The sequence below is a fragment of the Alexandromys fortis genome, unplaced genomic scaffold (genome assembly GCF_014885135.2).
Source record: "Alexandromys fortis isolate MF-2015 unplaced genomic scaffold, M_Fortis_MF-2015_v1.1 scaffold_254, whole genome shotgun sequence".
In the NCBI taxonomy this organism is placed as follows: domain Eukaryota; kingdom Metazoa; phylum Chordata; class Mammalia; order Rodentia; family Cricetidae; genus Alexandromys; species Alexandromys fortis.
Genome location: NW_026068130.1, coordinates 970,993 through 995,168, shown reverse-complemented (window position 1 = coordinate 995,168; position 24,176 = coordinate 970,993). Strand labels below are relative to the sequence as shown.

General features: G+C 49.6%; 2 protein-coding genes across 11 annotated transcripts in view; both read left to right on the top strand.

Annotated features, from left to right (window-relative positions):
• Crocc2 (ciliary rootlet coiled-coil, rootletin family member 2) overlaps nt 1-2,538 on the top strand; it is a 66,749-nt gene extending 64,211 nt beyond the window's left edge. For 6 of the 7 annotated variants that reach the window (XM_050126006.1, XM_050126003.1, XM_050126002.1 and 3 more), the window contains one exon: nt 296-2,538. In XM_050126006.1, the coding sequence (XP_049981963.1) occupies nt 296-364 (69 nt within the window). In that variant the 3' untranslated portion in view covers nt 365-2,538. The remainder of the gene's footprint in view (nt 1-295) is intronic. The other variant, XM_050126004.1, reaches the window with a different exon arrangement.
• Nucleotides 2,539-7,370: 4,832 nt separating this feature from the next.
• Nucleotides 7,371-24,176, top strand: part of Sned1 (sushi, nidogen and EGF like domains 1) — a 65,262-nt gene continuing 48,456 nt past the window's right edge. For all 4 annotated transcript variants that reach the window (XR_007589252.1, XM_050125982.1, XM_050125980.1 and 1 more), the window contains exon 1: nt 7,371-7,731. Coding sequence is in view for 3 of the 4 variants with exons in the window: in XM_050125982.1 (XP_049981939.1) it covers nt 7,519-7,731 (213 nt within the window). In the remaining variant the exon portion in view is untranslated. The remainder of the gene's footprint in view (nt 7,732-24,176) is intronic.

The following is a 24,176-nucleotide window of genomic DNA, read 5'->3' as shown; positions in this document are numbered from 1 at the left end:
TTACCTTCAATTTAGTTTCGTGCCCCACTAGCAATGCTTATTTTAATCCAGTCATTCTAAGTATATTTCTGGCCTTAACAGAAAAAACAATCCCCTTCACTATTCATAGGATGCTCACCGATGTTCATCATGGCGGGCCTAATCCGATGGAAAGAGGCCTTCTGCCTGTCTACCCACTGTTTCTAGCCCATGCACACTCCCTTGGGAGCTATGGGCTGCAGCCTCCCCCAGCCCTTCCTGATGTAACTCTCCATGGGTCACTTCCCACCTGACTGAAGCTCTCCTGTGTCCCCAGGTGGCTAGCCTGAAGAAGCAACTGCATGAGGCAGGATGGCGGCAACAGCAGCAGTCCCACAGTGACTAGACATTCTGGGCTAAGCAATGGCCTCCACTGCAGTTCCTTCGCTACCTGCCTGTGGCCTGCAGCAACCAGCCGGAACAGCAGGCTCTGGGGGTGACGTTAGAGCCCTGTGCTACTGGGGAAACTGGTGCTATGCCCACTTGGGGCGGGGGGCAAGCTCAACAAGCATTGGTGTGTCGTGAGAAGATGCACATATAGGCAGCTACCAACCAAAGCATGCTATTCCTTCAGCTCCTCCTCAGACTGCAGAAGTCCTGCCTGTGGGGAACACATAGGTTGGGCTGGACCACGTTGTTGGTCACTGCTCTTTAATATTCCTTCCTGCTGCAAGGAGCAGGCGCATTGACCACCTCTCAGCCCATACCAGCCCGGGGATCCATTCCCACATTGGCCCTGCTACTGGGCCAAGCACTGGTAACTGGGCCCTGTCAGACCAGCTCCCTCACCACGGGCTGCATTCCATGCCCTCAGATCTGTAAACACAGGGAAACACATGGAAAACATTTCCACCGGCAAGAGCCAAAAACACAGTGTCCTGCGAGGCCAGCGGCCACACCCCATATCCAGAGACCACAGACTCTTCCACATCCAGGAACTGCAGTCCCGGTGCCGTGGCAGGTGGCTGGAAATGGCTCAGCTACAAGTCCGTGACTCGCTGGCCGTGGGAGATAAGAAGCTGTTCCAGCATCTCCCATTTCCACACAAAAAGTGCTGGCAAGTACCAGTAGGGAATCCTGCTCTGGTGCAAAGGAGACACCGAGGCCATCCCATCGTTTTACCGGAACCTGCTCCTGCCTCAGCTGATGGCATCTGTAAACCTCTCTCCTATTCGGTAGTGGTCAGAATGGCTTCTCTTCCCCAGGCTCTTTGGCATTGTAAATGGTATTTCCAGTACCCCTAGATGATCGGTGAGCCTGGTAAATGCTTGCCTACACCACAGGGTGCAGGTTGCCCCACGGCTTGTGCTTCTGCCCGAACCTCCCAAAGCATCTTTGAGGATGCTGGCATGGGGCAGGAAAGGCCAGAGGCTCCTGGAGCCCATCCAGTCGCAGTCATGTAGCTGTGGCCGAGGTGTGTGACAGCCTGTCATTGACTCCAAGACCGCCAGACTTAAAACCAGCCATCCTGTCAGACCTTTGGCTGAACTTAGGAACCAGACCCTGCGCAGCCGAGGTGGGAAGACAGGCTGGTTCACTGAAGACGGTGTGAAGAAAGATCCTGAGGCTCTGAAAGGAAGAGCACAGGGACCCCTTGGCAATGGCTTCCCTGGACAAAGGTGGCCTGCTCTATGCCCACCTACAGTTTCCAGGCACCAGCCAACACTGAGCCTGGCATAGGAGAGTGGATGGCCTGACCCATCCAGAACTGAGGAAGTGGGGCTTTCTACTTGGGCCTCACCTTCCTCCTTCCCTTGGCTGCAGTTCCCTTGGAATAGTATTGACCTCCCTGCTCAAGGTCCCAAGAGTGGCCCAGAAGCTGGCGACTGGCACAGGAGGCCAGGGAGCTCCTCCATTGCTCATTCAAGGAGCCCACATGCAGTGTTCATGCCTCTTCCTGTCCTCGCAGGGCTCACTGGTGTCCTGGGGACATCGGTGGAACTGAAGCTGCCAGCTGAGGAGGTATCCCGTAGATGTACCTGGAAGCTGAGGACACGCTTTAGCGGTGAGGGGCCTGGGTACTTCTCAGCACCAAAGTGAAAGACGCTGTGGTCCAGCCAAGGTGCTCCCTGGTGATCTGGGGCCTTTACACGGGCTGCTCGGAAGAACATTGAGTACAATGAGGGCTTCTGAGAATGCTGCACTTTGAGTATTTGAATCGCTGCGGGGAATATTGCTGTTACTTATTCAACATAAAAGAATGTATTTGGGGAAAAGGGATTTTTCTAAAGAATATATTGCATTTCTCTAAACATTTTCGAAGGCGTGTGCACATTCGTATGTGTCAGAGTCTGGTGACTCCTGCCCTGGGCAGAGGGCTGGTGCTTGTGAAAGGCCTTCCCAGCCACGCTCTGAGACCAGTGTGTGGGGGTGAGGAAGCTGCATCTGGGCCAGGATCAGATAGGTCAGGATCAGATCTGTTGGTCAAACCCAGGACCCCACAGCTCACTCATTTGGGCCTTGCCCAGTGGAGCTGAAGGCACAGGAACGCAGACTAAAGAGGACAGAATGGGATCCCTCGGCAGAGGTGAGGGCCAAGGAAGAAGGCGGCTGGGGTGAATGATTCAGGCTATGCAGGTGATGGGGGACCTAGCCTTCTGGCTCTTGTCCTCCCCAGAGTCTGGGAGGAAAGGGTTATGAAACCTCACTACTGGAATTGCCCAGTCCCACTTCCAAGGGAAGCAGGCAGTTTTTTTTTTTTTTTTTTTTTTTTTTTTTTTTTTTTTTTTTTTTTTTTTTTTTTTTTGGACCGCCCCACATTTGGTTCCTGGCCTGTACAAAGTCTGATGGATCCCAACATCCATCTGAGAGGTGCTAGCTTCAGATGGGTGCCTTAGCTCTGCCCCTAACCTGAGCAATCTGAGCAGGCTCTCTGGATATCTATGAAAATGAGAAAGTGGCCCTCAGGCCTGGTCCTGCCACGGTGGAGCCCCAGGGCTCCTCGTCGAGCCTGGAGTTTACACGTATGTTGTTAGACCTGGAACCCATGTGTGGCTCCAGAGATGAGCCTCTGCCTGCTCATCCCCTCCAGGGGTTGAGGAGAGTAGAGAGACAGACAAACAGGTACACATACACACAGAGGGCCAAGAATCAGGCATTGATCGGGTTCTTACCAGAGATAACACAAAATCGGACAGACACATGCCATCGTGCAACCTCCACTGAGGGATCTGGGACATACTGAGGGTACTAACATCCTTATTCTCGTGACCCGGGGGCTCTGGCCACGCACACCCCTGGGATGCCCCAGTCTGGAGCCACTGGCCTTACCAGCCTCTCAGGTCAGTGTAGGGAGAAGACAAACAGAACAGAAGGGCTTGGGCCCAGACTGAGAGCTCAGTGTCACACCAAGATTGGTCAGCGTCAGAGCTGGAGCAGGAGGCAAAGGCTCCTCTTGACTGTGCTGGAGCGGGATGCATTTGACATGCCCTGTTTATTTGAGATGTCTAAAACACTGACGTTTTTTTAAAAAATACATCCCGTGCGGTGTGACAATGAAGATGCAGCTGAGAAATGTCACTGGACAGCTTGGTCACTGCAGAGCATCACGGAGTTTGTTACACAAACCGAGGTCCCTGCAGTATTCCTGGGTGATCCAGTCTTTGGAGACCATCTGGAATATGTGATCCATACCTGACAGGAAGATTGTTATACGAGAAAATAAAACCTCGCAGGAGGCAAGTAAAGATCACACCACCGCACATGATCCGAACCCCACTCCTTCAGAGGGGAAACCTGAGCTGTTCCCGCCTCCAGAACACACACTTAGGATGGTTGTAAGGGGCACGCTGCTCCGAATGCTGTTTCCCAAATGTTTTCCTTGGCACGATGTCATCGGAGTTTTCCCAAGGCCTTTAAAAAATATCCCAGCAGCGTGACTTTATCAGCTGTGGTTTCTCCAGGTCTACAGGCCTATCCTGTGTCAGCTGCCTCGGTTTTCAGGAAGCAGGAAATAGAGTTGTCCCTGAAGGAGCTGGCCTCCAAGGTACCTGGTGGAGCCCAGGCCCGCATCTGCACGTGTTCCCGGTCACCCTGTACCTCGAGTGGACTCGGAGCTTCCCATAGGCCGATCAAGCGGGTGGGAAAGCTCTGCCTGAGCCTCACCTGCGTTGGCCTTTTCAGTTCCCATTTGCTTGAAAAGAAGCAAGCTGTAGCCATTTGGGGAGCACATGCTGAGCATCAATAGCAAAGGTCACGTCATGGGCACTGGGGTTGGCAGACCCCATGTGCAGATGCTGTGCAGGTATGGTGTCCTTCCCCTCTGTCGAGGCGGACTGTCTAGTCTCACCTGTGGGTACGCTATGTGCTTCTCCTCCCCACCTGCCCTGGGCCCTGAGGCCTCTCCCACCCCATCCTGGAACAGTCAAGGGTCACTAGTGGGGAGGGAGCTTCTGTTTGTACTGTGTGATGGAAGGAGCTGCTGCAGGGGAGTTTGGGTTTCTCCAGCTACATCCAAAGGGAAGGCAGAAAGAGGCAGGGGTGGGCGGCAGCCTCAGGCCTGCCGTGTGGGATAAGCTGACTAGCCCAATCCCCCCGACCAGGCAGAACAACAATAGTGTTCCCCATCTTGACCTTCACGGTTTCCTAAGGCCTGAACATCTGGTAGGTGGCTCTGGGGCTCCCCTACCAAAACAGGCACACACAGTCGGGCCCTAAATTAAAGTGTCACAGGCCTCTTGGGGGGCTCAAGTTTCCTGAGAACATGAGCCTGCTTGATAAAACGATTTTGGTTGTGATAAATGTGGATTTTCTGTGGTAGAGACAAAGGCGCCCTTGAGTCCAGGGGGGGACCTAAAACAGCACGTTGCTGAAAAGTATTTCCTGACAATATTTTTAGCACCTGAAAAAAAAAACTATTTTCCCCTCGATTTTTGCCTGTGGGTCTTTGTGTGGTGTGTGTGTGTGTGTGTGTGTGTGTGTGTGTGTGAAATAATGCCCAGCAACAACAGTGAGGTCTGTGTTAGCCCCACTCCACCCCCAAACCCTGTCTCCCAAGCCTCACTGAAAGTCTGCACGGGGCACCCAGTTGGAGATAGAGGTCAGTGCCACCTCTCTTGATGGAGATCGGAGGACCCAGCCTGCAGCTGTACCTCCCCACAAGCCCAGTTCTGAGATCAGCCTGTATCCTCTACCCCGCAGCGGGTCAGGGGGTTCTTGTGGGAAGCAGTCCGGACCCCACGCGCTGCCCACTGCTTTACATACCTGGAAGGACAGTCTTCAATCAAGGGATCTATTGAACGACACTGTGTACCTGGCAGTGTGCTGAGTCCTGAGGCACCCCGGAAGTTCCCAAGCTGACCCCAGCCCAAATCCAGACGTGGGACTTTGCTGGGACCCTCTGAGGCACGTGCATGAGGGAAGGGTGGCAGGGCTGAGGTGAGAGCTGGGGCCAGGCACTTAGGGTAAAGCGAGGCTGTGCGGTTGGAGAGAACAGGGCTGGCTAGGGGTGGGTTCTGTTTAGTGTCCCAGGGGCAGGAAGGCGAATCTGTATTCCCCTAAGTTTCCACCCTTGGGACTGCATTTCCATGTGAGAGAGGAGAGTGGACCTTCCTAGCAGGCACAGAACCCAACAAAGAGACTAGATAGAGCTCCTGGGTACCGGGTATAGTGACCAAGCCAGCTGGAAGCTCTGGGCCAGAGGATACCTTGAGAGGCCTGGTCCTGATGACACTGACTTGGCCTGGTCTGTGAAGCCAGGGAACTTCCCACAAAGCACTCTTAAATCCAGGAGCCTGGCCCGAGGGCTGATCTTTTGTTGTTGTTGTTGTTTGTTTTGTTTTGTTTTTGGAGACCTGGTTCTCTGTGTAGTTCCCTGACTGTCCTGGAACTCACTGTGGCCTCAAACTCAGAGATCCACCTGCCTCTGCCTCCTGAGTGCTGGGATTAAAGGCGTGCGCCACCATCTCTGTCACCAGGGGCTGATCTTCTATAGCTAACTGTAGAGGTGAACCTTTCCCGTCTCCAGCCTTGGTTTACCCCTCTGCAAAACAGGATCGCCACACAAAGCGAGGTGTGTGGGCAAGAGCAAGGCAAGCCAGGCACTAGGCTAGGATGGAAGGAATTGGTCACTTTCAGGCTCTTGCCATTGCAAACAAAGATGTCCTTAAATTTAGTGCCTGTCCCTGACATCACAGTGGTAAGGCTGCTGAGAACAGAATCTGTATAAGCTAGGAACCCCTGACTGGCACACACAGAACTTTCTGCTATACCTTAAAAAATAGCATGTAATGTTCCTTGCTCTAACTGAAAGACAGCACACGCTTATTAGAGAGATTTCAGGAAACACAGAAAATGCAAAGCCAGCATAAAACCACCCAGAATCTCAGTAACGGCAGCTGTTACTCTTGCAGGTTTTTTTTTCATCTTCTTCTTCTCTTTGAAAGAAATCATCTTGCCTTTGGAGATCCCAGATTTGGCTTATAGCTATATGTCACCCAATAGCAGGATGTGGGAGCGGACAAGAAGGTGGGGACTGAGGCCCTAGGAGTCAAATCCCTGTAGTGATTCTGGGGACACAGAAATGGATTAGACTGCACTCCTAAGGCAGGACAGCCACTTAAAAAGCAATTCTCAAGAGGAGCAAGGAAGGTTAAGGCACCATAGCAACTGATGTGCCCCTGGGCCTTGATACTGGCCTATCCCACATGTCTCCCTGATACTTTCCAGCTGTGATAGGTGTCTGATCCCTTCTGATAAAAAAAAAAAAAAAAAAAAAAAAAAAAACTTACATAGGGAGAAAGCTGTGTAACTCTTCAAGTCTCCCAGGCCCAAGGTTCACCTTCAATGAAACCAGTGAAACCAGATAAGGAACAGACCCTGGGACAGGCTTCATCTGGCATTGAAAGTTGGTGACCTAGGCTAGGATTGGGGTGTGGTGGCCACACTTGGTTCATCTAAGTGCTGTAGGACAAAGTGGGCCCAGACTGACATTCAATCAGGGAAAGATGCTCTAGACAGACAGGGACCCAGAGGACACTCAGGAAACCTGTCCAAAATCAGGCCTTAGGGCAACCAGTCAGCTTCAGAACTGCTGGATTAGCCCAGGCGCCCCTGGTGGGCAGGCCTCAAGCTGGTGCCTAGAGAAGGCAGTCCCTCACCTCATGAATGCCCAACTGCAAGGGAGCTCCAGAAGCTAGGGGGTCTCGGGGCTGGAGGGGGAACCAACCCAGAACTAGTCCGACTTTAAGAGCCTAGAAACGGGGAGACCTCGCTCCGGCTCCCTCCCGCCAAGAAGACCAGCAAGTTAAAACTGCCACTATTTGCATGACCCCGCCTCTCCCCGCCCCTCCCGGGTGGCCGCCAGGGCTGACTATTTAAACCCTGGGACCGGAGGTGGGCCGGCGGTCCGCGGTCCTCCCTTGCGCCGTCCCAAGCAGCGCTGTGCCTAGAGTGCAGCGCGAGCGAGCTAGCGAGAGGCGACAGGCGACGGTGCGGCCAGTCGGCCCAGCGGTGACTGCGGCCACCTGCCCGAGCACCCTGGTCCGCCCTCAGAGCCCGGCGATGCGCCGCGGCGCCGCATGGGCGCTGCTGCTGGCCGCAGCCCTGGGGCTCGGGGCTCGCGGGGTGCGCTCTGCGGTGCCCCTCGCGGACTTCTACCCGTTCGGCACGAAGCACGGCGACGCCGTCACCCCAAAGCAGGACGACGGCGGCTCGGGGCTGCAGCCCCTCTCGGTGCCCTTCCCGTTCTTCGGCGCCGAGCACTCCGGTCTCTACGTGAGTAACCCCGAGCTCGAGGGGGCTCCAGGGAGGGCGTCGCTGCCCTCCTCCCCAACTCCCGCTGCTGCTGCGGCCAGCATCTTGGCACCGCAGCAGCCAGAGGTGGAATGAGGACAGCGCTTCCTCTCTCCCGCCGCCAAGGCCGGACAGCGGCTGGCTGGAGAGGCGTGGGCAGGGCGGGGCGAGCAGCCGCCAGGGCACCTAGGCGACAGCCAGGCCAGCGGAGCGCGGCGCGCCCCTCCGGCTCATGGCCCGACCTGTTGGGATATTGGCAGAGTTGTTCGCCAGGCATCCACAGAGCTACCAAGTGGGGACCCTCGCTCCTGTTCCTTCACAGAGCTATGTGGCAGTGGGTATATGGCCTCTGGTCACAGTTTTCCCAGTGGGGCATCTGGCTTGTGATGGTCTCAGCCCTCTCTGGGCCACTTCAGCCTCACATACAGTTAACACCCAAGGCCCGGAGCCAGAAGGAATTCTGGCTTGACATGCTTAATTGTAGAAGACCTGCGCTGGGCAGGGCTGGCAGCTAGGGGCAGTGTGGAGGGGTTTACACCTCTCTCCTATTCTTAGTCCAGAGGTTAGAGTCAGACCCTCTAAACGGGACTCCCAAAGGTAATTCCCACCCCCCAACACGGATACAGGAAAGGTGTCAGTGGATGACAAAGCCTGAGTCTCCTTGTTCCCAGGGTCTGACCCTGAGCCGATCACTTGTGCACAGCGGGGGGGGGGGGGCGGAGGCAGGGGTAATGAGCTGTGGTGAAGTGACCACTTAGCGCCAGCCCTGAAGTCTTCCGAATCACCCGATCACCCGATCGGCTTAGAAACATCTGAGCCAACTTGGTCTACAGTTAAAACACCATCTTCTTAACCACAGCCTCTGCCACATCCAGTGCCAGTCACCATTAGCACTACCACCTCCACCATCAGTACTACCACTGGCTCCTCACCTCTGCCACAGGCACTGCCTCTTTCGGCCCCATATCGGCATCCCCGCCATCTTGAGCAATGTCTCCATCACCAGCCACATAGTCTGCATTCTCATCCTGACATGGAACGTTGTCCACCAGCCTGTCCACCACCACCATCTCCAAAACACCGATCCCCACAGCTGCCAGCATCAACCCACACAGCCCACCACGGTGGCACTCCACAGCCTTCTTGTGCCCATCAGAATGGCCTCCTCACCTTAGTGGCAGGGTCTGGTGACATGCACAGGGAGGGCATGGAGCGAGAGGAGAGGCAGCCATCACTGAAAATCCCTCTGGCCTGGGACTTGGAAGCTGTAGACAGGAAGAACTGTGCTCAGGGACTCCCCAGCAGGAAGAGGCCTGTACAGCTCAAGAACGTGAAGACTCATCCTAACAGATCTCTGTCAATATGTTCTTTGAGCATTCTGGCTAGCCTTGAATTTGCCACTCCCACATCGCAGGTGAAAATATTATTGAAATGGTTGACCCTTCTTAACATGAGAAACCAACCTCTGGCTTCTTAGGAAAACATGCGCCCTACAGGAGCCTCTCCCTGAAACATACACTGTAAAAAGAACACCCACTATGTGGACACGGTGTGCACAGTGTACCCTGCCTTTCCCTCTGCTCAGGGGAAAAGAAAGTGGAATTCTTCAGGAAGCCATGCCCATTTATCTAGCCCGAAACAGCCCTTGGGGGCATGTGGGTAGGTGACAGTCAAGGCTATATGGAGAAAAGGAGGCATTGTCTCAAGAGCAGGGTGTCTGCTGAGTGTCCCCAGGCCCCTCAGGCTGAGAGGATGCCCCTGCTCTGGCCCTCATTCAACCCCACATAGCAAGAGATGGCATCAGAAGCTCTCCTTGCCCTCACACCTTGGTTAAAAGTAGGCTTGTTGAAGGAATGAGTGAAAGAACGCATGCCCCAATTTTCTGTGTCATCCCAGCGGGAATCAGAAGTGCCCTGCATGAGACTGCCGCTTCTGTGACTTCCTTAGAGAAATGCAGGCACGTTCCCATCATGACAGCTCTAGCTCTAGGGTGGCCCCTATCTAGGAAGGACCTTATGTTCTGCTGCTTCCTCGTGCCATAGCAGCTGGCCTGGAAATTACCGAACGCACACGTTGTTGCTGAGGGTTTTGAAGCTCCTGAGGTAAGAAGTTCCTGGTGGGTTTGGGGTGCTGCCCACCACCTGCTGGCTGGAACTTTTACTGCCAGACACTTAGTAAAGATTGAAGCTGCAATATATCCCGCCGGGCCTGAATCGTGTCTCGCTTGGCACTGGGAGCTCCCGCTGTGGCCTTGGGTAGCATATGACCTGTCCGCTTCTAAGGGAGAGCCACGTGAGCCACGTCCTTCAGGGTGCTAGGCTCCTCCAAGGGCCGGGAGTCTGTTAAGGTGGCACAGTTGCTGAAGTGTGATCAGGGGCCTCCCAGCTGTGTATCCAGCCCGAGCAGGGTGAAGGAGCCCACAGGGTGCTGGCACTCTGGGAAGCCGTCTCCACCCATCCTTCAGCCATGTTAAGGCTCTGATCTTCCCTGACCATTGCGCCTGAGAAACTAACTGTACTGGTCTCTGGGAAAACTCTGGAGGCAGTGCATGAACTATAGAGCCTGGGCTGGGAAAACGGCAAGGATTTAGAGGTCAGAGAGTGAGCTCAAAGGTGAGAAGGACAGTTAATAGTCAGCTTGACTCAAACTCTTGCTGGCCAGAACATCAGTTCTCACACCCTTGAGGCAAGGCTTGATTCCACACCATCAGATGTGCTGACCTTCCTACCCTTAGAGCACAGTCCATCTCTACCCTGCAGACACCGGGCCAGAGCAGCTTCTTCTTCTTCTTCTTCTTCTTCTTCTTCTTCTTCTTCTTCTTCTTCTTCTTCTTCTTCTTCTTCTTCTTCTTCTTCTTCTTCTTCTTCTTCTCCTCCTCCTCCTCCTCCTCCTCCTCCTCCTCCTCCTCCTCCTCCTCTTCTTCTTCTTCTTCTTCTTTTCTTCTTCTTCTTCTAATTCTTCTTCTTCTCCTTCTCCTCCTCCTCCTCCTCCTCCTCCTCCTCTTCTCTTCCTCTTCCTCCTCCTCCTCCTTCTTCTCTTTTCGTATTCTACATGCAATTTTGTCATCTTTGACTTGTTGTTCCTCTTGTGAGCCTCAGTTTGGCTCTGGCATAGAAGACAATGATTTCTCCCTCTGATGCCATGGTTTCCTTGTATGCTTGTACTTGGGCCTGGGTCAGAGATGATTTTCTAGATGGCCAGAGCTGGTAGCCAGGGGTCCTGTACAGAGGGGGCTAGACTTGGGAAAGTAGAACCAGTCTGTGAGTGAGACATGCAGGTGAGGAAGCTGAACTTAGGGCTCAGACGTATCCAGCTGCTTTTTAACTGTGCCCCCGCAGGGGGACCCAAACTGAAGTCCTGTTTGCTCCCTAGACCACTTCTCAGAATCTGCAGTCACTGTAGTCCAGGCTCTGTCCCCTGCAAGTGTATCTTCACTGGATGCCCAGTTCCTAACCTTCCTTACCGTCTGCCCTCTCTACTTGTAGACACAGCAGAGCTGAGAGCACCAATGAGATCCGTGTCTCTTCCCCTTCCCACACTTGCCTGGCTCCTCTAAGAGGCCTTTCCTAAACAGGCCCCTCACTGCCAAGCACTGCTTCTTTACTTCTCTGAATGTGGCTCTGACACTTGTCTTATGGCTAAGATGTGAACCCCCAACCCCAAAGGCCAGGACAACAGGTGTATAGAAATGATAGTGCAAACAGCAACAGCCTGGACAGAGCAGGTGCGACTTCTCGTTCCAAATTCCAGAATGTTCACAGCACCAGGCCGATGGTGGCCTTTATTCCCTCTCCTGTTAAGGGCAAGAGGGCGTGAAGTTGGATGTTTTCTATCCAGCCTGGCAGTCTCTTTTTTCAACGGAAGCATTTATAGTGTTTGTGTTTGATAACGGTTACCAGTATGGCTGGCTTAGCCTCCTGATTTACTGTTCACATGTGAAATTAATTACTTTTCTCCTCTAGTAGCATTTGGAGTAACCGCCAGTACTAGTCAGCAAGGGTGAAGATCCTAGATGGGCACCAGCTCGATTTTTCCCATGTTCGATGATGTAAGTTATGTGTTCAGCAGTAGGACCTTGCCATCAGGCTACGGAGAGTGAGCAACAGCTTTAGTCTAGAATGTTGGGGAGCAAATGGGACCCCTTTGGCCAACATTCTGTCTTCAGATAGAACTGCACTCCTTCGCATTCAATGTCAGGACCGTGAAATAGCATCCATCTGTTTCCCCATGCTGCTGCACGCTAGTGCCATAGTTTCGCATAGGTAAGGAGCCCAAATAATGCACTGCTAATATTATCTGTAAACAGCCAATTGTCATCTGTAGGGACTTTAAAATTAGACAGTCTTTTCTGTTTACCCAGCTTTGCTGTTTCCAGATTTCATTCCTTCCCGTTTCACACTATTCCAGCAAGGCTTCCTGTGACATTTCTTGTAATGTTCACTTGATGTGCATAAATTATCTTGTCTGAGAAATGGGTTTGTTCACCTTCCTTTTGAGAGCTGTGTCTGCAGAGTGGCTGTAGAATTCTGGGTTGAACATTCCATTTTTAAAGGAAGTGTTCCACTGACTTTGCACAGTTCCTAACAGAATGACTCCTGCTATTCTTGTGTGGCTGGGCGGGCTCTAACATGTCTTCTTCCCTCTGACTGCAAGATCTCCCGTTTGCCCCTGCTTCCCAGTGGTTTGATTCTCAGGTGTGTTATTGTGTTATTTTTTTAAATATTCATTTATTTATTATGTATACAATATTCTGTCAGTGTGTATGTCTGCAGGCCAGAAGAGGGCACCAGACCTCATTCCAGATGGTTGTGAGCCACCATGTGGTTGCTGGGAATTGAACTCAGGATCTTTGGAAGAGCAGGCAATGCTCTTAACCGCTGAGCCATCTCTCCAGCCCTATTGTGGTATTTTTTAAAGTGTGGTATTTTTAACCTTTCTGCTCAAGGTTCATACATACATACTTACAGCCTGTGGTTATATGGTTTTCATGAAATTTGAGAAACTTCTGTTATCTTCAAGGAATTCTTCTGTCCTTTGCTGCCCTCACTTGAAGACTCACTGTGGGCACTTCCTACTGTGTGCTGCTGCGCAGAGCTCACCGAAATGTTCTTCTGTCATTGATAGTCCCTTCCCCTGGGCCCTTTATTTTCAGTAGAATTTTTTTATTACATGTTATTACATGATTTGTGAAGGTGGGCACATAGCATAGCACACATTCGAAGGCCAAGGGATAATTTTCAGGAGTTGGTTCTCTCCTTCCACCATGTAGGCTCCAGGAACAGAATTCAGGTAGCCAGGTTTAGAGGTAAACACCTTTACCTGCTGAGCCATCTCGTTGATTGATTTGGATGTTTATTTTCTTTTTTTTTCATTTTTCTTTTTCTTTCTTTTATTTAAAATAAGTTCTCTCATATAATAGCATATTGTATCCTGATTATGATTTTCCTTTCCTCTTTTCCTCCCAATTCCTCCCCCATCTCCTCTCCCAAAAGGTTCATTTCCCCTTCTGCCTCTTATTAGAAAAGAACAAGCTTTTAACAGATAATAATAAAATGTAATAAGATAATTAAAAAAACTATTACATTGAAGTTGGATAAGAAAAGCAAACAGAAGGAAAAGATCCCAAGAGAAGGTACAGGAACCAGAGACCCACTCGTTCACACACTCAGGAGTCTTATAAAAACTCTAAGCTGGAAGCCATAATATAAACCCAAAGGACCTGGTACAGACCCAGGCAGGCCCTGTGCATGCTGCTTCAGTCCCTGAGTTCATGTGAGCTCTGGTCATATTGATATAGAGGGTCTTGGTTTGGTCTTGTTATTGTTTTTTGTTTGTTTGTTTTTTGCGTGTGTTGTGACCGCACCTGAATCTACTGCTGTTTCAGCCACTGACTACAGCTCCACCATCACTCTCCTGCTGCTCAGGCCAAGCCTAGGCGTGACTCCCCTTCCCACCAGAACTGCATGCAGCAAGATGTAGTTTTTAACTTAGTCTCTATCGTTCTATTTTTACCAATAAAGACCTGAGAATCTGATGCTGGGGTGAAAACCTGCTAGCTCAGAGAGGCCTGAGAAGCAACCAATTGGCCTTCCTCCTTATCCAGCAAGTGAGAGCCTCTCCTTCCATCCCAAACCAAAGTCCCTCCCTACTACTTCCTGTGCGTTTCTCTGTTTTCCAGACTCCTTCTAATTCTCTATGCCTACTTCCTGTCAACTAGTTGCTGGCTCTGCCTCCTGACCCAAGGTTTTATTTAATTAATGCAAACTCAGGGTTCACAGTGTGATCAAATATCCCACAATGTGTGTGTGTCTGTCTGTCTGTCTGTCTGTCTGTCTTCCATCTCATCTGGCTCTTACATTCTTTCTGCCTACTTTTCTATCCTGTTCTCTGAGCTCTGAGAGAAGAGATTTGATGGAAACATTGTATTTAGGGTCAAATGTTCCAAAGTCTTTCACTCTCTGTGTAATGTCTGGCTGTAGGTCTCTGTATTTGTTCCCATATTCTGCAAGAGGAAGTGTCTTTGATGCTGACTGAGAAAGGCACTGATTTATGCTTATAACACAATGTCATTAGGAGTCATTTTATCACTACAACTTTTTTAGACCAGTAGTATTTGGTTTTGCCCTAAGTCCCTGGGGTATCTATCTAGTCTCTGGTTCTTGGTCACTCAAGTAGTGTCAGGCTTGGGCTCCATTTCATGGAGTGGGCCTTATGTCAAATCAGATATTGGTTGGATACTCCCACAAGGTTTTTGCCATCATTGCTCTAGCATTATTGTTGCAGACAGGACACCGTTGTAGATTGAAGGGTTTGTGGCAGGCTTGATGTTTATGTTTCTCTTTTGGTAGAATGCAGACTATCTTCCTGTACCAAAGACACTAGCATGTAGAGATGAAGGCTCTCAGTAGGCACCAGCTCGAACTCTCTATGTTCAATGAGTTGTGTAGCTATTGTCCTCAACAATGGGGCCTTGCTGTCAGCTTATGGAGAGCAACTTATTATCTTGGCAATAACCTGGATTGTTTGGAGATTCCCATGGGCCCCCTTTGGCCAATAGCTTAAATTAGGTATCCCAATCCCAGCACGGGAAGCTTCATTTGGTGACAAAGAGATGTCCTGTTGAGATTCTGTCTCCCCATCATTTGGGATCAATATATATATGAAGGTAATCTAAATGAAATATATATGTCTGTGTGTGTGTGTGTGTTTAGGAAGCTTCTACTGTATTAGGTTTCCATACTATCCTTCAAATTGTTCTTAATTTTATCTCTTTCTGTAGTCTCACTCTCAATCTCCTCTCTCCTTCCCCTCCACACCTGATCCTCCTATTTCAGCCCCCCATATCCAATCATACTTATCTATTTTCCTTTTTTTTAAACAAGATCTATCTGTGCCCTCTAGTCTCTTACTCTATACATACTCTCTTTGGTTCTACAGATTGTAGCTTGGTTATCATTGGCTTAACAGCTAATAACCCCCATATAAGTAAATACTTACCAGAATTGTCTTTCTAAGTCTGGGATACCTCACTCAGGATGACTTTTTTTCTAGTTCTGTCAATTGGCCTGCAAATTTCATGATGTATTTTTTTAATGGCTAAGTAATACTCCATTGTGTAAATGCACCACATTTTCTTCATCCATTCATCTATCAAGGGACATCTAGGTTGTTTCCACTTTCTGGCTATTATGAATAGAGCAGTAATGGACATGGTTGAGTAAATGTCTTTGCAATAAGATGAAGCATCCTTTGGGTATATGCCCAAGAGTTACCACTGGTATAGCTGGGTCATGAGGTGTTTCTAATTGCTGTGTTTTCACAGTCACTGATAGTCTGATCTGCAGGCCTCCTATTCATATTATTCAGTGGCCTTTGTTTTGCTTTTGTCCTTGTTTTCAATTCTGAGGATTAAACACAGGGTTTGGGCATGCTAGATAAATGTTCCATCACTTAGGTACATCCTCAGCCCTTGGTTTTTCAAGACAGGATCTCACTATTTGTCTTAGACTAGCTTGGAACTGCTAATCCTCCTGCCTCAGCTGCCCCAGTGCTAAGATTACAGGCATTTGTAGTAATAGGAGCAGCAGGGCTGCGTCCCCGGCACCCAGCCGCCCGCATGGCTAGCTTATGCCCCGAAATAATTATACAGAAACTGTATTCTTTTAAACACTGCCTGGCCCATTAGTTTCAGCTTCTTAATCCATTTTTAATAATCTATGTAGCACTACGAGGTGGGCTTACCAGGAAAGATCTTAACCTGCGTCTGTCTGGAGTGGGAGAACCATGGCGACTCCCTGACTCAGCTTCTTTCTCCCAGCATTCTGTTCTGTTTACTCCACCCACCTAAGGGTTGGCCTATCAAATGGGCCTAGGCAATTTCTTTATTAATAAGAAATCACTCCCACATCATTTCCCCTTTTTCTGTTTAAACAAAAAAGAAAGGCTTTCATTTTAACATAGTAAAATTACATATAGCAAAACATTTATCAAGCAAGAATTACAGTTACAATATATCTATTTTATCTTTTATCATAACTAAGGAAAACTATAACTATCTATTCATTCTTCAACTCCGTCAAAGACTCCAGAAGGATATAATATTACCTAAGCAAATAAGAAATAAACAACAGAGACATCTCACTGCCTGGACAGTCACCCAAAGTTCCTCTGTACCGTTGGGGCATTCATCTTCGACCTACAGGCTCATAGTATCTAGCAGACACCTCCACAAAGCAGGAAATTCCAAAGACAGTTCAGTCACTTTCTGCTGTGTCCTGCAGAATGTCTCGCAGACTCTTTCATGAAGCAGGAACCCCGAAAGTTCATCTCACCTTTAGGCAAGTTCAGCAGTCCTCTCTCTGCGGGTTCTTTGTGTTTAGTTTATGCATCAGTCCATGCAAGAGCAGTTTCTTGCCCAAATGGCTAACCAACTCCATAAGGATCCTCGTCGATGCCCATCTTCCTTTTGAAGTAGATTGGTGCTGCCAGGAGCAGACGTGTCTCATTGTCATGAAAAGCCCTAAATTATTAAAACATTTAAATGCCATATTCTGTAGCCTTTGAAAGATATGAAGAATGCCTATTTAACTGAAATATATCTTTATATATCTAGAAAATCTAACATGACTACAAGCTTGATTATTATTGATCAACAACCTATATTTCCTAATTATACATTACAATTTTAAATGAACTACACCTTAATCAAGATCAGAAATACATATAACAAAATTGACCTTAAAATCCATACCAATGCAAATTATTTATATCTATATCATATCCCCCTTTAAATGTAAAAGAACATTTATAAACAATATTTTGGGAACATGGGCGCAGTTTTTTCTCTCCAAACTGCTTCCTGCTGAATGGGGGCACTGTTAATTAGGTCTTTCATGGTATAACCTGTGTGCCAGGGTCATCTCAGTTGGCAGTTGAGTGAAGTAATTTTTTGAGGGTGTTCACAATAACCTTTCAGGAGGGCATGGTCTATCATACCACATTGGAATAGAAGAAATCCACAGGGTCACATCCTCTGTGAAAACAAAAGAAGACCCTTTCCAAAGCATCATGTCCTTAGACCCAAATTCTGAAATCATACCCTCATGATATCCGTTCTGGTTCCATTTGGCAGCCCATATAATGATATGTCTCTCTGTACTTAGCTCCTTCACAGTCAAAAATTTTAAAGAAAACACAATGTACATAATCCAGACTCTGTGAATTTTCCATTTTTCGTGGCTTATTTTTCTTTATTTCTTTTAATCTCTTAACTATCTGTACTCTGTTTCTTTAAAGACTTTACCCCTTTATTAAAGACATTAACTTTATTCTTTATATTCTTTTTTTCTCTCTCCCAAGCCTACATACATTCATCCAACAGTGTCTGAATCTGTTTTATTGTGAATCTGTAATTTTTTTACTATCCAGGAGCATTTTTTTTAAATGTTAAGCACTTCTTAAAAACTTAAGTTGCACCATGTACAGGTAATATGGTACTGCCTGTGTCCTGCCCAGTCTAAACCTTAACTGCGCTGTTATTATGGCAATTATGGTAGTTCCTGCCTGAGGTCAGCACAGTTCAGCATGGAGCAGCCTCTCCTGCCTCAGAGCCATTTGGTGCCCCTGAACCATTCACAGTTCCAGGCACACAGCAGTCCACATTGGAGCTGCAATCAGCAGTTTAATTCTGAGACTGAGTGTGCAGCACAGAAACTCTTTTCATCCAAGTTACAGCCAAATCTGACATGCAGAGCACTGCGCAGTCTGAAAACACATCTCTGTGAGGCGGCAGGAATCCGCCATGCTCTTCCGCCTGCCTAAGCCTGATTCTGCCATCTGCCCAGGTGCAGGCAGGGAGCGCTGAGCCATCTGCAGAGTCTCAGAACACTCTCCTTCTGATCCCAAGCGGGAACACAAACATCCAGTCCCATAAAAGCCACTGAAATGCTTTAAAGCCAGAGTTTGCACTGGCGGCACAGTCCCAGGAAACCGCAGTTTAAAATGGCGCAGCTTTTTTTCTGCTGCTGTTGCCAAATCAGGAAATCTCTCTACAGCACGCCACCAACAAACAGCAAAAATCTGTGTTGAACTCTCTCTCCCTTATTTTTAAGCCTTCTCAGGTTTTTAAGTGGATTTAGCCCATCACGTCTGGGCAGCCGGCCGCCCGCATGGCTAGCTTATGCCCCGAAATAATTACACAGAAACTGTATTCTTTTAAACACTGCCTGGCCCATTAGTTTCAGCTTTTGTTCTCAATATTGTTTATTATTTGTTATTATTATTTATAGTTGTATTTGGTTTAGTTCTGTCTTATTTAGACAAAAGGGGGAGATGTAGGGTTAAGCCAGCCCATTGGGGCAGGCTTGCCTCGGGCAAGCGTTTACTTATAAATTGGGTGCGCGGAAGCCCGTGCGGCCCTTCCTGTTTCCTGTCCTCCACTGGAACCTTGGTTTTGTGAGTTTGATTTTTCCATTAAAGCTGTGTATATGTTTATTACAATTTGTCTGCATTAATCTACGCCACAACAGGCATTTGCTGATATGCCTGACTCAATGTATTTTTATTTTAGTTTTTTCATCTGTTTGTATGTACACATTCACAAGTGTGAGTGAGCATCCATGCTTGTGTGCATGGGCATGTGTGTGTGTGGACCAGAGTGAACCCTGGTCTCTCATTGGCCTGGAGCTCACCAGCTCAACTAGACTGAATGGCCAGGAAGTTCTAGGGAGCCACCCATTCCTTCTCCCCCAGCACTGGGATAACAAGTGTGAGCCACCACACTCAGCCCTGTTATGTGTGTTCTAGGGCTCACACTCAAGCATTCATTGTGTAGCAAGCTCTTTACCGAGTGAGCTATCTCCTAGCCCTCAACTGTTTTATTTTTTTTACTCATAGTTTTATTTGGATTGTTTCTGCATCTTTTATTTCTCTTTTCCTTCCATTGATGTCTTATATTTATAATAGTTGCTTCAGTACTAATTTTAGAAAGTAATTTTAACGAAGTACTTTGACTGTACATAGGCCCGAAAACAGACTAAAAAGGAATATTAAACAAATACGGAATTCCGGATGTAGTTTTGTGCTTCACTGAAGTATGTGTTTGTAGCTCTGAAACTAATGGAGGGGTAAACATACGGAGGGTAATGTGAATGTCCTGTTTCTTCCTGTGACTGTGATGAAACACTAACAAAGAAAAAAGCAACTTAGAAGAAGAAAGGATTTATGTAGCTTATACTCCCAAGTCACAATCCATCATTAAGGGACATGAGGGCAAGAGCCTTGGAGAAGTGCTGTTTGCTGGCTCATCCTCTGGCTTGCAAGCTCGTGCCTAGCCAGCTTTACTGTACATCCCAGGACCACCTGCCTTGGTGTCCTACTGCCCACACCAGGCTGGACCCTCCTGCATCAATTGGGAATCAAGAGAGCGCGTCTACACATGGGGTCACAGACCTCTTGGATCTAGATAATTCCTCAGTGAGGGCTTGACTCTGGGCTGTGTCAAGTTGACAAAGCTAAATGGGACAGTGAGCATCACTGTGAGAGATGACAACTGCAGATTCAGAGAGGAGAAAGCACAAATAAAGGGTGGCTTTGTGTCGGGTTTGAGTTGGATGGATCATTTTAAACATGCAGTACCTACATGCATTGTGATAATGGATCCCGATGTGGCTATGTAGGCATGACATGTGTACATATGCATCCATGCAGTCATGTCAGAAATCGTCCTCCAGGTGATAAGTAGAGCTGAAAATTCTCATCAACCAAGAACATTATGGTGACTTTGTACAACACATTACTGGTGTGCTTGTGATGAGGAAAGCTGTCTACACAGCGGGTCAAGCAAGTGAGGCTGCCTAGCCAGAAAGCCCCGGGGATCCGGTTTCTACCCTCCCCATTGCTGGGATGACAAGCATGCCACAACACCTGCCTTTTAATGTGGGTTCTGAGGGTCAAACTCATGCCCTTGTGCTTTTGAGGCAGGACTGAGCCATCTTCCCAGCCTGACGTGTGTGTGTGTGTGTGTGTGTGTGTGTGTGTGTATACACTTCTTTACAAATCAGGGCAAATTATTTGTTCAACCAGCTTTCCGTTATTAAGCCCCACTGTATACAACCACAGCCCTGCCCCCTTGCACTTGGGAATCAGTACATGCTCATGTCTCCTAAAGGCTCTATAGGCCTGCCTGGGAGTACAAAGAGAGACTGAGGCAGCTTCTAGACACACTCCTGACCCTGAACATCCACACCAAGGCCAGCCTAGCCCACGCTATCCCTGAGCTTGTACGGAGCTTGTCAAGGGTCAGACACAACCCCTCGGGCCTGTGAGACTGACCTTGGGCAGACATCTGCCACCTTTGCTAGATGGCAGGATGGGAAGCGGAGCAGACCCAGGAGCCTTATAGGCCCACTGGGGATGAGAACTGGGATGAGATCCCAGAGGAAGGACCACTATACCCAGAAATCCCAGCTCTGTGAGGGAAGCAGGAGGCCACAGGCTTGGCATGGAAAGTCTACCTCTGACATGGATGCCACAGCGCTGCTGGAAGGCCATCAAGGCCCAAAGTCTCAAGAGAGTACAGGAGGCAAGTGGCCTAGCCAGGGACAGACACAAAAGAAGGTTTGGACACCAGGCAAGGTACAGTCATAACTCACTGGCCGGGCATGTCCAGGGGGGTGGGTTCTGGCCCTGCTAACCGTGAAATTTAAAGAGCATCTGACCAGGTGTGTTGAAGATGACACAATGGCCCCATTTACATAGGACAATTTGAGACAGCTGGAGACAGAACATGAGCGAGAGCATCACTGACCACACTCAGTCACAAACTTACACCAAGTACAGGTTCTACATCATCAGACAGTGGTAACTGAGGACGGAGGGCAAGAGAAAGGATGTACCCCTCCCAACCTGAGCACAGACCGCAGCTCAAAGGACCCCTTCTCCTGGACATTATCCTGACTGTCCCTAGTGACAACCACTTATACGGCTCTATGATGCCTAACCCTGTACCAAGGTGTTTTGCTGGGGGTGGGGTGGGGAGACCTTCCCTCCATGGCTGAGAAGAAAAGATGCCCACACAGCAGCCCTCCCTGCCAGCTGCCCAGGACATCAGCCCCCACTGTGCCTGCAGAAGGAATCTTAACTGCCCAGAAAGCTGCCAGGAAATGAATGACATGCCTAAAGTCATGAAAACAAGTGTCAAAAGCCTGGGGTCAGGAGAGCTTTGTTATTTGGGCTGGGAGAGAGAAGTCCCGGGGAAGGAAGGAACCCAGGTGACGCCCTCTCTGATCTGATGTTTGCATAACTGGAGCAGCCTCTCTGGTAAGCCAGAGCCCCTACCCAGAGCAGCCTCTGGCCTTGGACTCCAGGGGGTTGGCCCAGGCTCAGGCCACATTGCACTTAGTTCTCTCAGGCCATTTCCACGTTCCTGACTTCAAACAAGTCGGAAATGCCAACAGCCCTGCCTCTCCGCTTCCTTCAGCCAGGGCTGCCTTCCGGCAGGAGCCAGAGGAGGGAAATGGGGGTTGGGGGGAGGCAACCGGAGAGTGTGGATTTGCTGGCGTGTAGGCAGCCCCACACCATCCAGGATGCTCCTCCTCCTCCACCTCCCGCAGTGTTCACGGTCACTGCTGCTTCCTGAGACCTCCCAGCCTCCCAAGGCAGCTGGGCAGCTGGGCAGCTGGACAGCTGACAAGGAATCTTCCCCAGGGGAAATCTCAGCCTGCTCCTGGTAAAGCTAGCTACAGTCAAGGAGAGGAGGGCACCTCTGGGGAGCAGGGGCCATCTGTATCACCTCTGTCCACTGCAGACTTTACCAGCAATCATCCTGAAAGCTCCTCCCGGGACCTCTGTTACCCACGCTGGACTGTGATGTGACATCCAGGTGGCAGTCTTGTTTAATCTCAACAACAGGTGCTCAGCCCGAAGAGAAGACAATGTTCCTGAACTGACCCCAAAGCTGCAGGTCCCAGAGGAGACCTGGGTGTGGCCAACAGGAAGGCCCTGCCTAACTTTCAGGGAAGGGCTGGGAAAGGCCATGATTGTGAACCAAAGCCAGGCATGTAGTAGCACCCTCAGCCGGCAGATCCCTAGAGAACGTGGCCCCCTCCTTGCCCAGGGTGGCAGGCTTCCTGGGGAGCTAGCATTTCTGCAGGTGTCTGGATGAGTATCAACATGGGTCTTGGGACAACATCTGGACTCATGATTGGGTTTTTGAGGAGCCAGTGGCCAAGTAACAGACTGTCTGGTGGTCACCTCTGAAGCCAGGACAATACATGATGGCTACTCACGTTGGAATGCCTGGCATCCACAGTTCCCAGGGTATCAATCAAGGACTCAAGTCTCATTCATTCTCCTTGTTTTCCATGCTGTACTGCATGCTTCACAGAGTGGTACTGAAGTACAGAAAAACTATAATAAACTTGACATCTCTCAGGAACTGAAGGAGAGGGCTACCAAACACTCCCTACATCTCTGGCCTGGGCCTTGCATACCTCCACAAGAGATTCATGGACTCCATCTAGAGAAAGGAAGCCCACGAAGCTCTGCCCAGGAAAGCGAGCTTGCCAGCCCAGCATCTGGGCTCCAGTACCTGCTTGGCTGTGGTCCTGGTACTGCCCTGTCCTGGCAGGGGAACAGCGCCAGCTTGTTCTGCCTCCTTCCTGGACACCCGCACCCCCAGCTCTGGTCCTGCTCCTACCCTGAGAAGAAGAGCAGTCTGGGGTGGAACATAGGAGACCACAAAGGCCAGAGGCCTCTTCTGTACACATGGCATACCTCACACCCTGAGGCAGGAAGGAAAACTCAGGAAGCTGAAGTGGCCAAAAGAGTGGGTGGCTGTGGGGAGGGGCAGTGCAGCAGGGCCACACCCTGTAGGTAGCCCATCTCCATTGGTCGCCCAAGTCCAGGCCGAAAGACACTGGCCCCCTCTCAGGCAGAGTTGCCTTTGTCATCTGTGTCCTCTAACCCCCCACACCCGGCAGAGTCGCCTTTGCCACCTGTGTCCTCTAACCCTTAAGTCTTTCCTCTAGAACAGTCAGAAAGGGATTCTTGATGTGTGCTAAGAACAAGGAAATGTAACGCAGACCCTACTTGTCTTCCCTTCCGGAAAAGGCCCGGAGCTGCCCACTCTACCTGCACCCCACCTCTGGGCAGCCACCCCGTGCAGCCCCTGCACACAGCTTTGACAAGGCCCCTCCACAGTCTACCCCAGACACAAGCAAACACCACCTTCCTTCCCTCACTGTGTCCAGGGTGGCTCGTCCCTGCTCCTGATGGCACTGTCTGCTCCTCGTCGTTACCGTGTGGCTGGCAGAACAGACTATGAGATATTTATGTGTTTTATAGTGCTAGACAGACGGGGCTGTTCCGGGGTTTGTTTTAGTTAAAATTTGCAGCTTTATTGAAGTAAAATTGGCAAAATGACCTAAGTATATGTATTCAGGTTTTGTGTGATGCAGCGATTTGGGGTATGTCGAGAATGACTGCCGTGAGCATTCCTTCACATGGGCTTCCACAGGCGGGAGGTAATCTAGTGTCAAGCAAACGATACTGTATTTGTAATGCAGCCAGCACCACTGGACTGGAGCACTTACATGACTAAATGATAAAGACGAGAATGCCGTTTCAGCTGCTGCTTGTCACGCCCACTCCACTCTCCAAGTCTTAAAGACTTACTTCTTTATAGATTCCACACATGAGCTCACATGACAGTTGTCTTTCTGGACCCGGGTTATTTCACTTCTCCTGGAGTCATCCAGGCTCAGCTCTTGTTGTTGCAAATGGGAGATTGTTTTCTTTTACAGCTGGGTATGGCCAATCCCAGAGGGTGAAGAGCTCCAGGTTCAGACGCCCTCCAAACCTTCCCACATACCCCTCCTTGCTCTCTTTCAAATTAGTGGCCTCTCTTTTTCACTAATTGTTGTTACATA